Source organism: Pollachius pollachius (assembly GCF_949987615.1).
Source record: "Pollachius pollachius genome assembly, chromosome: 3".
In the NCBI taxonomy this organism is placed as follows: Eukaryota; Metazoa; Chordata; class Actinopteri; order Gadiformes; family Gadidae; genus Pollachius; species Pollachius pollachius.
The window spans coordinates 52,251,863-52,263,516 of record NC_136936.1 but is presented as its reverse complement, the minus strand read 5'-3'; the positions used below and the strand labels follow the sequence as shown (position 1 = coordinate 52,263,516).

General features: G+C 46.1%; 2 protein-coding genes across 2 annotated transcripts; one reads left to right on the top strand and one right to left on the bottom strand.

The window, feature by feature from the left end:
- The first annotated feature begins 85 nt into the window (after positions 1-85).
- Positions 86-4,062, top strand: spc25 (SPC25 component of NDC80 kinetochore complex). Its single transcript, XM_079731814.1, has 7 exons — positions 86-167; positions 289-451; positions 870-932; positions 2,395-2,541; positions 2,627-2,731; positions 3,073-3,171; positions 3,729-4,062. Exons 2-7 carry the CDS (start codon positions 292-294, stop codon positions 3,863-3,865), a joined length of 711 nt encoding a protein of 236 aa, XP_079587940.1. The 5' UTR covers positions 86-167; positions 289-291; the 3' UTR covers positions 3,866-4,062.
- Positions 4,063-4,461: 399 nt separating this feature from the next.
- nostrin (nitric oxide synthase trafficking) lies at positions 4,462-10,746 on the bottom strand (the record flags this gene model as incomplete). The annotated part of the gene is made up of 15 exons (XM_079733879.1): positions 4,462-4,828; positions 5,229-5,419; positions 5,500-5,622; positions 6,073-6,161; positions 6,317-6,425; positions 6,698-6,823; positions 6,922-7,020; positions 7,612-7,737; positions 8,630-8,728; positions 9,187-9,249; positions 9,369-9,450; positions 9,819-9,881; positions 10,150-10,233; positions 10,526-10,611; positions 10,720-10,746. 15 exons carry the CDS (start codon positions 10,744-10,746, stop codon positions 4,462-4,464), a joined length of 1,734 nt encoding a protein of 577 aa, XP_079590005.1.
- Positions 10,747-11,654: the final 908 nt, after the last annotated feature.

Sequence of the window (11,654 nt, the reverse complement as noted above, 5' to 3'; positions counted from 1 at the left end):
AATGCTTATTTTTCTTGTTTTCTATTTATTAAATATAAATTTATTTACGATGCGTCGACATACACGTCATTTCCGGAACACAAATGCCTTAGTTTCCGGATGCGCGCGATTTTTTTGAAAGCGAGTCGCGGATTAACGGACAACAAAAAGTGTGTTTATACATTAAGGTTAGTAACTTTACACTTTATTAAATTCTACATTTTAACATTTTAAACACTAAGGTTAGTATGTTGTCTTTGTGACAAGGTTTTAAACACTGAAGTTTGTAACTTCGTCCACTCATCACAGATTATGACCATGGCTTCCATCAAAGACCCCCATGTCGTCGACTCGCTCCGAGCGGCGATGGAGGAGGTCTACAGCCGGCTCCTGGTCCAGACCTCCGGGGAGATGAGCGAGGCTGCTGTGGAGTTGGGCCTGTCCCACAGACTATCCATGAAGTCTGCTGCTGGTAGGCCTCCACGTCTTTTGGTTTAACTGTTACGTTGCCATCGTCTTTGTTGGAAGGAATTTCATTATCAACTGCTACTATAGAAGTTGCACATCATGTAATCTAACACTTACACATTATAATGATGTTATTTCAAAAGCTAACAGTGTGTCACATTAACGAATGCGTGTAAGAAAGGCATGTCCCTTAAAGAGAGCACCCTGTCCCTTTGTAGATGTAAGGGCTCCTTCTAAAGATACCAAAACACCATTCCTATGGGATTATACCCTCAATAAAATGTAATTATGAACACGATATTACATTTCTGCCGTCTGTTCTGTGAGCTGCACTACATTTGACACACTGCACTTTGTTTTAAATTGGACCTAGCTTTGGTGAATCTGCTGTAGTGAATTAATGAATCCATTGGTGTGTTTAGATACCTGCTCCAAGAAATGTGAGGACGACAAGCTGTTTGAAACCATTCAGACAAACAAACAGGGTGAGAACCTACTTTGTTCTACTGATGGTGTTGGAGAACCTGCTATATACACTCTGTTCTACTGATGGAGTTGGAGAACCTGCTATATACACTCTGTTCTACTGATGGTGTTGGAGAACCTGCTATATACACTCTGTTCTACTGATGGAGTTGGAGAACCTGCTATATACACTCTGTTCTACTGATGGTGTTGGAGAACCTGCTATATACACGCTGTTCTACTGATGGAGTTGGAAAACCTGCTATATACACTCTGTTCTACTGATGGTGTTGGAGAACCTGCTATATACACTCTGTTCTACTGATGGAGTTGGAGAACCTGCTATATACACTCTGTTCTACTGATGGAGTTGGAGAACCTGCTATATACACTCTGTTATTCTGATGGTGTTGGAGAACCTGCTATATACACTCTGTAATTCTGATGGTGTTGGAGAACCTGCTTTATACTCTGTTCTACTTTGGTTAGAGTTAACTCACTCTTCCCTGTCAGCATATTGTACAGATAATCTTGAGGCTGACCCATTAATACACTTCTATGCTTGTGAGATGACAAAATATCCCAACTGTAACCTAACCCGACCATAACCAAACTAACCCAAACATAAACTAACCCACCATAACCATAGCCTGGCTCCGGCCACCTAAGTACTTCAGTACTACGTCTGGGTCTGCGGTATGTTACTGGGTCCAATCAGCGAACAGGGGGCGGCTGAGAACAATGACGTTAAAGTCAGCTCTCGTTGACGGACATCTTCACGCATGGTGTTTGGTTTGTTTACAGCCAAACAGCTTGATTCCTGGCCAAACATTAGCGATTGGTCATGGCAGATCCAGAGTGGCACTGGGCAGATCCAATAGTTTTAAACTTCAACAAACACCCGCCTTCAAGTGAGTTAACGTTTGTCAATTGAGTGGGTCCAGACTCTCTGTGCAAATTAAATGAAGTACGAGAGTCTGGTAGGACCAGGCTACCATAACCAGACTCTAACCCAAACATAACTTAACCCACCATAATCCAACTCTTACTTAACCCACCGTAACCAAACCATAACCCAACTCTAACTTAACCCACCATAACCATACTCTAACTTAACCCACCCTAGCCCAACTCTAACTTAACCCACCATAGCCTAACCAAACCATAACCCAACTCTAACTTAACCCACCATAACCATACTCTAACTTAACCCACCCTAGCCCAACTCTAACTCAACCCACCCTAGCCTAACCAAACCATAACCCAACTCTAACTTAACCCACCATAGCCTAACCATAACCCAACCAGGGTTTCCTGAGCACTTTACAGCTTAGGCTAAGCAACGCACGCCTGTCGCCTAACTACCCAGTCAAAAAAATGAAAACTGGGGCAGCGATATAAATGTAGTGAATTATTATAATTTCTTTCTCCTTAATATATTTAGTAATACTTGAAGGTTGATGTGTTGGTTGTTGGAACCAGACCTGGCTGAGAAGACCCTGCTCATGCAGGAGAAGACGGACGCCATTTCACGAAGCCTGGTGGAGATGGAGCAGAAACAGTTGCAGAAAGACGACCTCCGGCTGCAGATGGACATGTTGAGAGAGAAGCAGGCGGGGAGGAGGGACTGTGAGTCACTGGCCACCAGAGGTTTCCATTGGTCCAGTGAGTTGTGTTGTCACCCCTCCCATGTGGCTCTTGTTGTGCTCCTCAGTGGTCGTGTCTCAGAACAGAGCCAACAAGGACAGGCTGAAGAACCTGTTGAAGGCCAAGCAGCTGTTTCAGGAACGACTGGGCCTGGAGATCAGAAGAATCCACGGTGCAGAACTCTGTCTGTCTGTCTACCTCAGGCCTACCCGTTAGGGTTAGCCTAACCCTAACGGGTAGGCCTGAGGTTAGGGTTAGCCTAACCCTAACGGGTAGGCCTGAGGTAAGGGTTAGCCTAACCCTTACCTCAGGCCTACCCGTTAGGGTTAGGGTTAGCCTAACCCTAACCTCAGGCCAACCCGGTACCTCATGCCTACCCATCAAATTTCTTGTTCAGAACAAACTTTTGTATAATTTAAATAATGTTTATGTACAATAATAATTCATTTATAATTATATTTATTGCATATATATTGCACTTACATTTTTTCTGTTTTTGTTTTTTTCTGAAAGGCCAAAAGCTGCAGTTTGTTTTCCAGAATGTTAACCCTGCAAGTCCTGAAAACGCATACACCTTCACCATGGGGATTCAGGCAGACGGGTCCTATCAGAGTAGGTCTTCATCTCATCCTAACGTTATGGGCCTTTGATACATATCTCTGGGTCCTATAGGAGTAGGTCTTCATCTCATCCTAACGTTATGGGCCTCTGATACATATATCTGGGTCCTATAGGAGTAGGTCTTCATCTCATCCTAACGTAATGGGCCTTTGATACATATATCTGGGTCCTATAGGAGTAGGTCTTCATCTCATCCTAACGTAATGGGCCTTTGATACATATCTCTGGGTCCTGTAGGAGTAGGTCTTCATCTCATCCTAACGATATGGGCCTCTGATACATATATCTGGGTCCTATAGGAGTAGGTCTTCATCTCATCCTAACGTTATGGTCCTCTGATACATATATCTGGGTCCTATAGGAGTAGGTCTTCATCTCATCCTAACGTTATGGGCCTCTGATACATATATCTGGGTCCTATAGGAGTAGGTCTTCATCTCATCCTAACGTTACTCAGTCATGTCATTAGGGTTAGGGTGCTAATGGTCTCTTATTCACTCAGTCATGTCATTTAGCAACCTGGTGCTAATGGTCTCTTATTCACTCAGTCATGTCTAGCGACCCAGTGCTGGAGTCCCTGGGGGATCTGGACAAGCGGCTCAACCAGACCAATAACATCTCTGCCTTCTTGGCCAACATCAGGAAGGAGTTTGTTGCCCAGGCACGCTTCTCGACCGGCTCCTAGACCGGCTTTGAGATCGGAAAAAGACAAGTTGGTTCTAAGATGCAATGGAACTGAACACGTTTATAATACAGTGAGTCTGGAACTGAACACGTTTATGACCCAGTGAGTCTGGAACTGAACACAATTATAATCCAGTGAGTGGCAACCAGACAGACATTCTTCATCTTGTAAATTACCTTGGAACCCAATAAAAAAAATCATTGTTATTTTGTACAATATTTGTTTGTTCTTATAAAGTTGGCTCTATTTTGGAGCAAGACAAATGAGTCACTGAATCAGTCTGAAGTCATTTTATCACACATTACATTAAATTTCTTCCAAAACTAAGTACAGTGCGTACGACAGACAAAGTACAAAACGCATGGACTGTTCCCCACGAGGACGCGGGTTCCACTCGTATATAATAGATGGAGCGATATATATCTAGATAGATGTATGAGTATTATATCTATGGATAGAGAGATACATAGATATCTATATTAGCATAGCTGCAACAGCAGTTGAGGTGAAGGAGGGTGATGTCCTGCTTCCTTCGTATGATCTCTTCGTATTTGAATAATAAATGAATGGCGTCCACGGGAGAGTGGCGCTGGCCCTCATGCCACCCGGCTGACGCCGCCCGGCTGAGAGGGACGCCGCCCGGCTGAGAGGGACGCCGCCCGGCTGAGAGGGACGCCGCCCGGCTGAGAGGGACGCCGCCCGGCTGAGAAGGACGCCGCCCGGCTGAGAGGGACGCCGCCCGGCTGAGAGGGACGCCGCCCGGCTGAGAGGGACGCCGCCCGGCTGAGAAGGACGCCGCCCGGCTGAGAGGGACGCCGCCCGGCTGAGAAGGACGCCGCCCGGCTGAGAGGGACGCCCCGCGGCTGAGAGGGACGCCGCCCGGCTGAGAGGGACGCCGCCCGGCTGAGAGGGACGCCCCGCGGCTGAGAGGGACGCCGCCCGGCTGAGAGGGACGCCGCCCGGCTGAGAGGGACGCCCCGCGGCTGAGAGGGACGCCGCCCGGCTGAGAGGGACGCCGGCTCCTCCAGTAGGTGAAGGGGAAGTGGCTGCTCCTCCACTACATCTCGCCCAGCGCCTCATGTAAGGCCCAGGGGGGCCCTGGTCTGTCTGAGGGGGGCCCTGGTCTGGGGGAGGGGGGCCCTGGTCTGTCTGAGGGGGGCCCTGGTCTGGGGGAGGGGGGCCCTGGTCAGGGTTAGGGGGCCCTGGTCTGGGGGAGGGGGCCCTGGTCAGGGGGAGGGGGCCCTGGTCTGGGGGAGGGGGCCCTGGTCAGGGTTAGGGAGCCCCAGGTTTGGGTTAGGGGGGCCCTGGTCAGGGGGAGGGGGCCCTGGTCTGGGGGAGGGGGCCCTGGTCAGGGTTAGGGAGCCCCAGGTTTGGGTTAGGGGGGCCCTGGTCAGGGGGAGGGGGTCCCTGGTCTGGCTGAGGGGGGCCCAGGTTTGGGTTAGGGGGCCCCAGGTCTGGCTGAGGGGCCCCCTTGTTGTAAATGCTGGAGGTCTGCCTGGAGCACCTTCTCATGACCACTGGACGGGTCAGTTGAATAACACTGTGCTCAAAATCCTTTAGAAAGAAAACAGATAGAATAAATGATGAGTAGGGGGTAAAGGCTAACACATAGATGATAGTATTTGCATTGAGACCTTGTCCTTCCATGTGGAGATGCTGTGGCTGAAGCGATGGGTGGCCCTGCCCTCTCCCAGCGCCACCAGGGACAGGGACACTTTATAATGAGTGGCTTCAAGGAGATCCTGCTTCAGGGTTGTCTACATAGAAAGAAATATATTGAATTATAGATATTTATTCAAGCTAGATCATCTCGGATCCAGCTGTCCTACTATAACTTTGCATAGTAGGACCTTGTTCCGTGAGTTAAACCTTGTTCCTTGATTCGCTCCCGAGATATTCTGCCAAGAAAAGTCATCTGCACAAGTAGATGAAGCTTTCCGAAGGGTTTTTAACTTGTACTTCTACATTTGAAACCTTTACTGAAAGCCATTACAACTGACGACTGCTAGCCCAGGAGTCAGCTATACGAGTAAATATGACACGCATTTTCCACCAGATCTGAGCTGCTCTTCCATCAGACTTTAGATATGAATCTGAAGTCCAGTTTGTGAGATTACCCTAAAACCAACCCTAACTCTAACCCCAATACCATATTTCTAACCCTAAAACTAAGAAAAGTAAATGTCAGAAAATACAAAGTGTGTCACCTCCTCCAGAAGCTGTCGTGTTTCCTTCAGGTTCTTCTGGTTTGCAAAGGAGGGATTATCAGAGTTGCTTTTCATCAGTTTCTGTAGTCCTATCATAAAAAAGACAATTTAAAACAAAAATCGAATCACCTTGCCTTAGTATTCTTGGTACGTGTATTACCCACTCCATCTGCTGTTGACCAAAAGAGGGGATTAATTAATCCATGATTAAGGGTATCATCAACCAGCCAGTTAAGAGATTCACCCTCGCAATCTTTCTTTGTCTTTGCAATGCTTTCTTCCAAACGTTGGAGTTTCACTTTGATGGCGTCTCTCCTTCTCTCCTTCTCCATCAGGGATTTGCTGTCCTCCTCCTAGTGCATAGTAGTGAAAAGTGTGTGTTCAGTGTTCTACATGTGGGGCCTAATGCCCGACTAAAGCTTCCTCTGTGTCCAAGGTATCAGTGTATGGTAAATATGGACAGCATCGCCTCTCGCTCTGTCTCTCAGAACTAAGAGAGGTGCTCATTCTTGGGTAACAGGGATTGAAAAAGGGTACATTCCCATGGGTTCAACCAAAATGGGATTGATTTGATTTATCTTTTGATTAGATCTATATAATGAACTGAGAGCCGCAGCAGTCTTACAAAATAGTCAGCCATCAAAAAGTCTGCTTTGTTCTCTTGGGCTGTGGCACTAGTTTCCTCCACCAGGGCTTGGATGTCCTTCTGCAAGTCCACTCTCTGCATCGCTTGCTCAACCCCCCTCTGTCCCTGGGGGAGGGAGTAAAGTGAGTCCATCTGTATGCAGCCAAAGGTAAGAAATCCACAACATGATCATGTGGAATGAAAGGGAAGGAGTAGAGTCGCACCTGCATGAGGCTCTGTCCAAAGCCTGAAATGTGGAGGCGGTATCTGTCCAGAGTGGTGCTCAAAATCTCCAGGCGCTGCTTCTCCAGCTCCTGGATGATCTGAGAGGTGGAAGGAGGTTAATACTTTGAGGTATATTCTCTCATTTCCTGTCGGGGATTAATAAAGTACAACCTTATCGTGCAACGAAGCCAGTGGCCCCCGAGCAACCCACCTGAACTCTGACCTCCTGTCAGACATGTACACATACCAAAACTGGCTGCACAAAAAAACACATTTGATTGGCACTACGTTGACCCTACATTGATTTAGAGATGTGCAGGCCATCTTTGACCCCTGACCCGACACAGTGTGAGATTGTGCGGTAATATCCTCTAAAATCGAACCTCTCTACCCAAACTTTACCTTGAAGCGGGGATCTATTAACAGAAGGAACGCCAACTGGATAGGTTCCAGCGAGAGCCAGAGCTGCTTAACTGTAGCTCATGTATACAAACATCTCACCTCGTTCCACACGTTCTCATCTCACCTTGTTCCCTGATGATTTATCTCACAGAACCCGTTACCAGAGAGGGAGACAGAGGGACATGGGTTTCTGTGGTGTGTCTAGGGATTTTGTTTGTCAAATTCTTCTTTAAATAACCCTGTATTTCTTCTCCTTGCTGTCGTTGCTCTGTGAGCCGCCAACACACCTGGTAGCAGTTCTTCAACGTGTTCTCCCACTTCAGTCGGACCTGATGGCCCTCCATGTTCCTGCTAAAGTATTCCTCGTCCAGTTTGGCCTGGGTCTGTGCTGATTTGGTCAGTCTGTTGAGCATCTGTTGGTCCAGGTGCAACACATACATACATCTAGCATGACCATTGGTCCATCAACACGTACATACATCTAGCATGACCATTGGTCCATCAACACGTACATACATCTAGCATGACCATTGTTCCATCAACACGTACATACATTTAGCATGACCATTGGTGCAGCAAATATGTACAGTTCATTCAAGGAGCAGGTAGGGGTTAGACAGTACAGAGACAGGTCATTAAGGAGCAGGTAGGGGTTAGACAGTACAGAGACAGGTCATTAAGGAGCAGGTAGGGGTTAGACAGTACAGAGACAGGTCATTAAGGAGCAGGTAGGGGTTAGACAGTACAGAGACAGGTCACTAAGGAGCAGGTAGGGGTTAGACAGTACAGGTCATTAAGGAGCAGGTAGGGGTTAGACCGTACAGAGACAGGTCATTGAGGAGCAGGTAGGGGTTAGACAGTACAGAGACAGGTCACTAAGGAGCAGGTAGGGGTTAGACAGTACAGAGACAGGTCATTAAGGAGCAGGTAGGGGTTAGACAGTACAGAGACAGGTCACTAAGGAGCAGGTAGGGGTTAGACAGTACAGAGACAGGTCATTAAGGAGCAGGTAGGGGTTAGACAGTACAGAGACAGGTCACTAAGGAGCAGGTAGGGGTTAGACAGTACAGAGACAGGTCACTAAGGAGCAGGTAGGGGTTAGACAGTACAGGTACAGGTCATTAAGGAGCAGGTAGGGGTTAGACAGTACAGGTACAGGTCACCTCGCTTCTCATATCTGTGAAGCGAGGGGAACAGTCTGAGGACATCTGGAGAACGGAAAGTCATCGGGGAATGACTATGACGGTTGAGAAGATTGGGGGTCATGTGATGTTAAGTTATTATGGGAAAGGGTTTTTCCTTTACCTTTTGTTTTTCCTTTTCAGTGCAGATGTGCTTATTGGTTTCAACAAAGTTGACGAGTGCCTCGTGCTCTCTGGTTATCCCGACCAGTTTCTTCTTCATCTGTTCGATGAGGAAGACAACTCACATTAAAACTGAATATATGTACCGTTAAAGTCAACTCAAGAGAAAACGATTATTCACCAACAACTTGATAAAATGATCCCTGTGGAAATGTAGTTATATGATTTGAAAAGTCCCTTTGTTGATTTTTGTACCTACTGTATCATTCATTTGACAATTTTTACCAATCATTGATTAATAACTATGTAAAGATGTTTAGGTAAAATTTGATTTATCTGTAAATCTTTTTCTGACAACATTAAAGGCCAAGACTTTATGAGACTTTGGGTGAAAGCTTATTTTGACCACATCACATCTAATCCCTACCCTTTTCCTGAGTTTCTTTTCGTTCAGTGGAAAATGCATAACAATGTGATTCCAATGTAATAATGACTAATATAATAACTAGTTATATAATATAATAATAACTATAATAATAATATGAAACATTGGGAAACCTTCAGTTGCTCGTTCCAGTTGGCTGTCAACAGTTTTCCGGTTTTCTCGACATGATTGTCAAGCTTTGATGACATCATCATGAACACCACAACAGACAAAGGAATAAGAGACATAAGGTATGGGATCAAATATATTTGATAAAGATCATGTGATAAACTTTACGAAGGCGTGAATCGCATACAGGCCTCTTCCTTTTACTGTGCTCGTCTAAAACTTGTCTTAATTCCAGGACGGCTTCTTGCTGGAAAGCATTTCCCAGAGTTCTGGAAGATGACATTGGTTTAGAGCAGTTATGACGGGTTGGGGTTAGGAAGGTTGGGGTTAGGGTCTGGATTAGGGTGGGTGGGGTTAGGGTCTGGATTAGGGTGGTGGGATTAGATTAGGTTGAGTTAGGGCGGGTGAGGTTAGGGTCTGGGTTAGGGTGGATGGAGTTAGGGTCTGGTTTAGGGTGGGTGGAGTTAGGGTTGGGGTTAGGTTGGTGGGATTAGATTAGGTTGAGTTAGGGTGGGTGGAGTTAGGGTCTGTTTAGGGTGGGTGGAGTTAGGGTTGGGGTTAGGTTGGTGGGATTAGGGTAGGTTGAGTTAGGGTGCGTGCGGTTAGGGTTGGGGCGGTTATGGTATGGATGGTGCACCTGTGTGTGTCTGCTGTGGAGTACATCTCGTCCGACACGTGGCACCAGGCGCTGTAGGTGGAACTTAGAGAGAAAGCAGAAGGACGTTCAAATGGACGTGTGGGATTTGGGAGCCTGTGATCCAGTCAGTGTTGCCAGATTGGACAGTGTGGTGGGTTGGTTTTTGTTTAATGGTACAGGTTGTGAAGTTAGTGTTGCCAGATTGGACAGTGTGGTGGGTTGGTCTGATGTTAATGGTACAGGTTGTGAAGTACGTGTTGCCAGATTGGACAGTGTGGTGGATTGGTCTTCAGGCATTTATTTGCATTTCTTATTTATTGATGGTACTTACTTATTTGACATTCCTTTTGACGCCCTGAGAAGTCTCCCGGCTAGTTTCTGGATTCCTTTGGCATAGTTCAGTTCCAGCTCAGCCCTGTTCCAGTTTAATATTTACAGAATAGAACTACAAATGAGTGACAGAATGACCTGGTAGCTACGAGTAAAGCCACACTCCTTCAGTACGAAGACATAAAGTAGTTCATGTTAAATTAAACTGTTATACCGGGCACAGAGAAGGTACCTGAAGAATATTGTGCATGATAAAGAAATTGTTATTAAAAGATTCACATGAAACACAACAAACTATTCCCCTTAACTCCCTTAACTCAGATAACACAGCGAAGGACAGAGGAAACCACTACAAAATGTTAGTACCTTGAACATACCTTTGCTGGAAAACTGCCATCAGTTCTTTGAAGAAATATTCCCCGTGCTTTGAATATCGCTTCACATCTTGGTACAGGGAGTTGTACTGAAACAGTAAATGAGGTGACTTCAAACACCAAGAGCAACTGCCCACTCTCAAGAACTCAAATTCTTTGACAAATATTCAAATAAGTTTCAAAACGTATATTCTCACATAGCAGCTGCCCGTGGGATCCCTCATCCTGCGCCTCGCTTGTCGTCTGTGGACTTTGAACCTCCAGCCCAGACAAAGTCCCTCAGGCGGAAATCACCTGGGCCGGGATTAGTGTTTAGTGTTCAGTACTGAAGTGGGCCGGGATTAGTGTTTAGTGTTCAGTACTGAAGTGGGCCGGGATTAGTGTTTAGTGTTCAGTACTAAAATGGGCCGTGGTTAGTGTTTAGTGTTCAGTACTAAAGTGGGCCGTGATTAGTGTTTAGTGTTCAGTACTAAAGTGAGCAGTGATTAGTGTTTAGTGTTCAGTACTGAAGTGGGCCGGGATTAGTGTTTAGTGTTCAGTACTAAAGTGAGCAGTGATTAGTGTTTAGTACTAAAGTGGGCCGTGATTAGTGTTCAGTACTGAAGTGGGCCGTGATTAGTGTTCAGTACTAAAGTGGGCCGGGATTAGTGTTTAGTGTTCAGTACTGAAGTGGGCCGGGATTAGTGTTTAGTGTTCAGTACTGAAGTGGGCCGGGATTAGTGTTTAGTGTTCAGTACTAAAGTTGGCCGTGATTAGTGTTTAGTACTAAAGTGGGCCGTGTTTAGTACTAAAGTGGGCCGTGATTAGTGTTCAGTACTAAACTGGGCCATGCTTAGTGTTTAGTACTAAAGTGGGCCGTGATTAGTGTTTAGTACTAAAGTGGGCCGTGATTAGTGATTACTGTTTAGTACTAAAGTGGGCCGTGATTAGTGTTCCGTACTAATGTCGACCGTGATTAGTGTTGAGTGTTCAGTACTAAAGTTGACCGTGATTAGTGTTTAGTACTAAACTGGGCCGTGATTAGTGTTTACTGTTCAGTACTAAAGTGGGCCTTGATTAGTGTTTAGTGTTCATTACCAAAGTGGGCCGGGATTAGTGTTCAGTACTAAAGTGGGCCTTGATTAGTGTTGAG

Excerpts from the sequence above, each read along its gene's own strand:
- spc25 (XM_079731814.1), top strand. The coding sequence starts at position 292 with ATGACCATGGCTTCCATCAAAGACCCCCATGTCGTCGACTCGCTCCGA. Across the intron at positions 933-2,394 it reads CATTCAGACAAACAAACAGG|ACCTGGCTGAGAAGACCCTG; the intron begins GTGAGAACCTAC and ends TGTTGGAACCAG. Across the intron at positions 2,542-2,626 it reads GCAGGCGGGGAGGAGGGACT|TGGTCGTGTCTCAGAACAGA; the intron begins GTGAGTCACTGG and ends TGTGCTCCTCAG.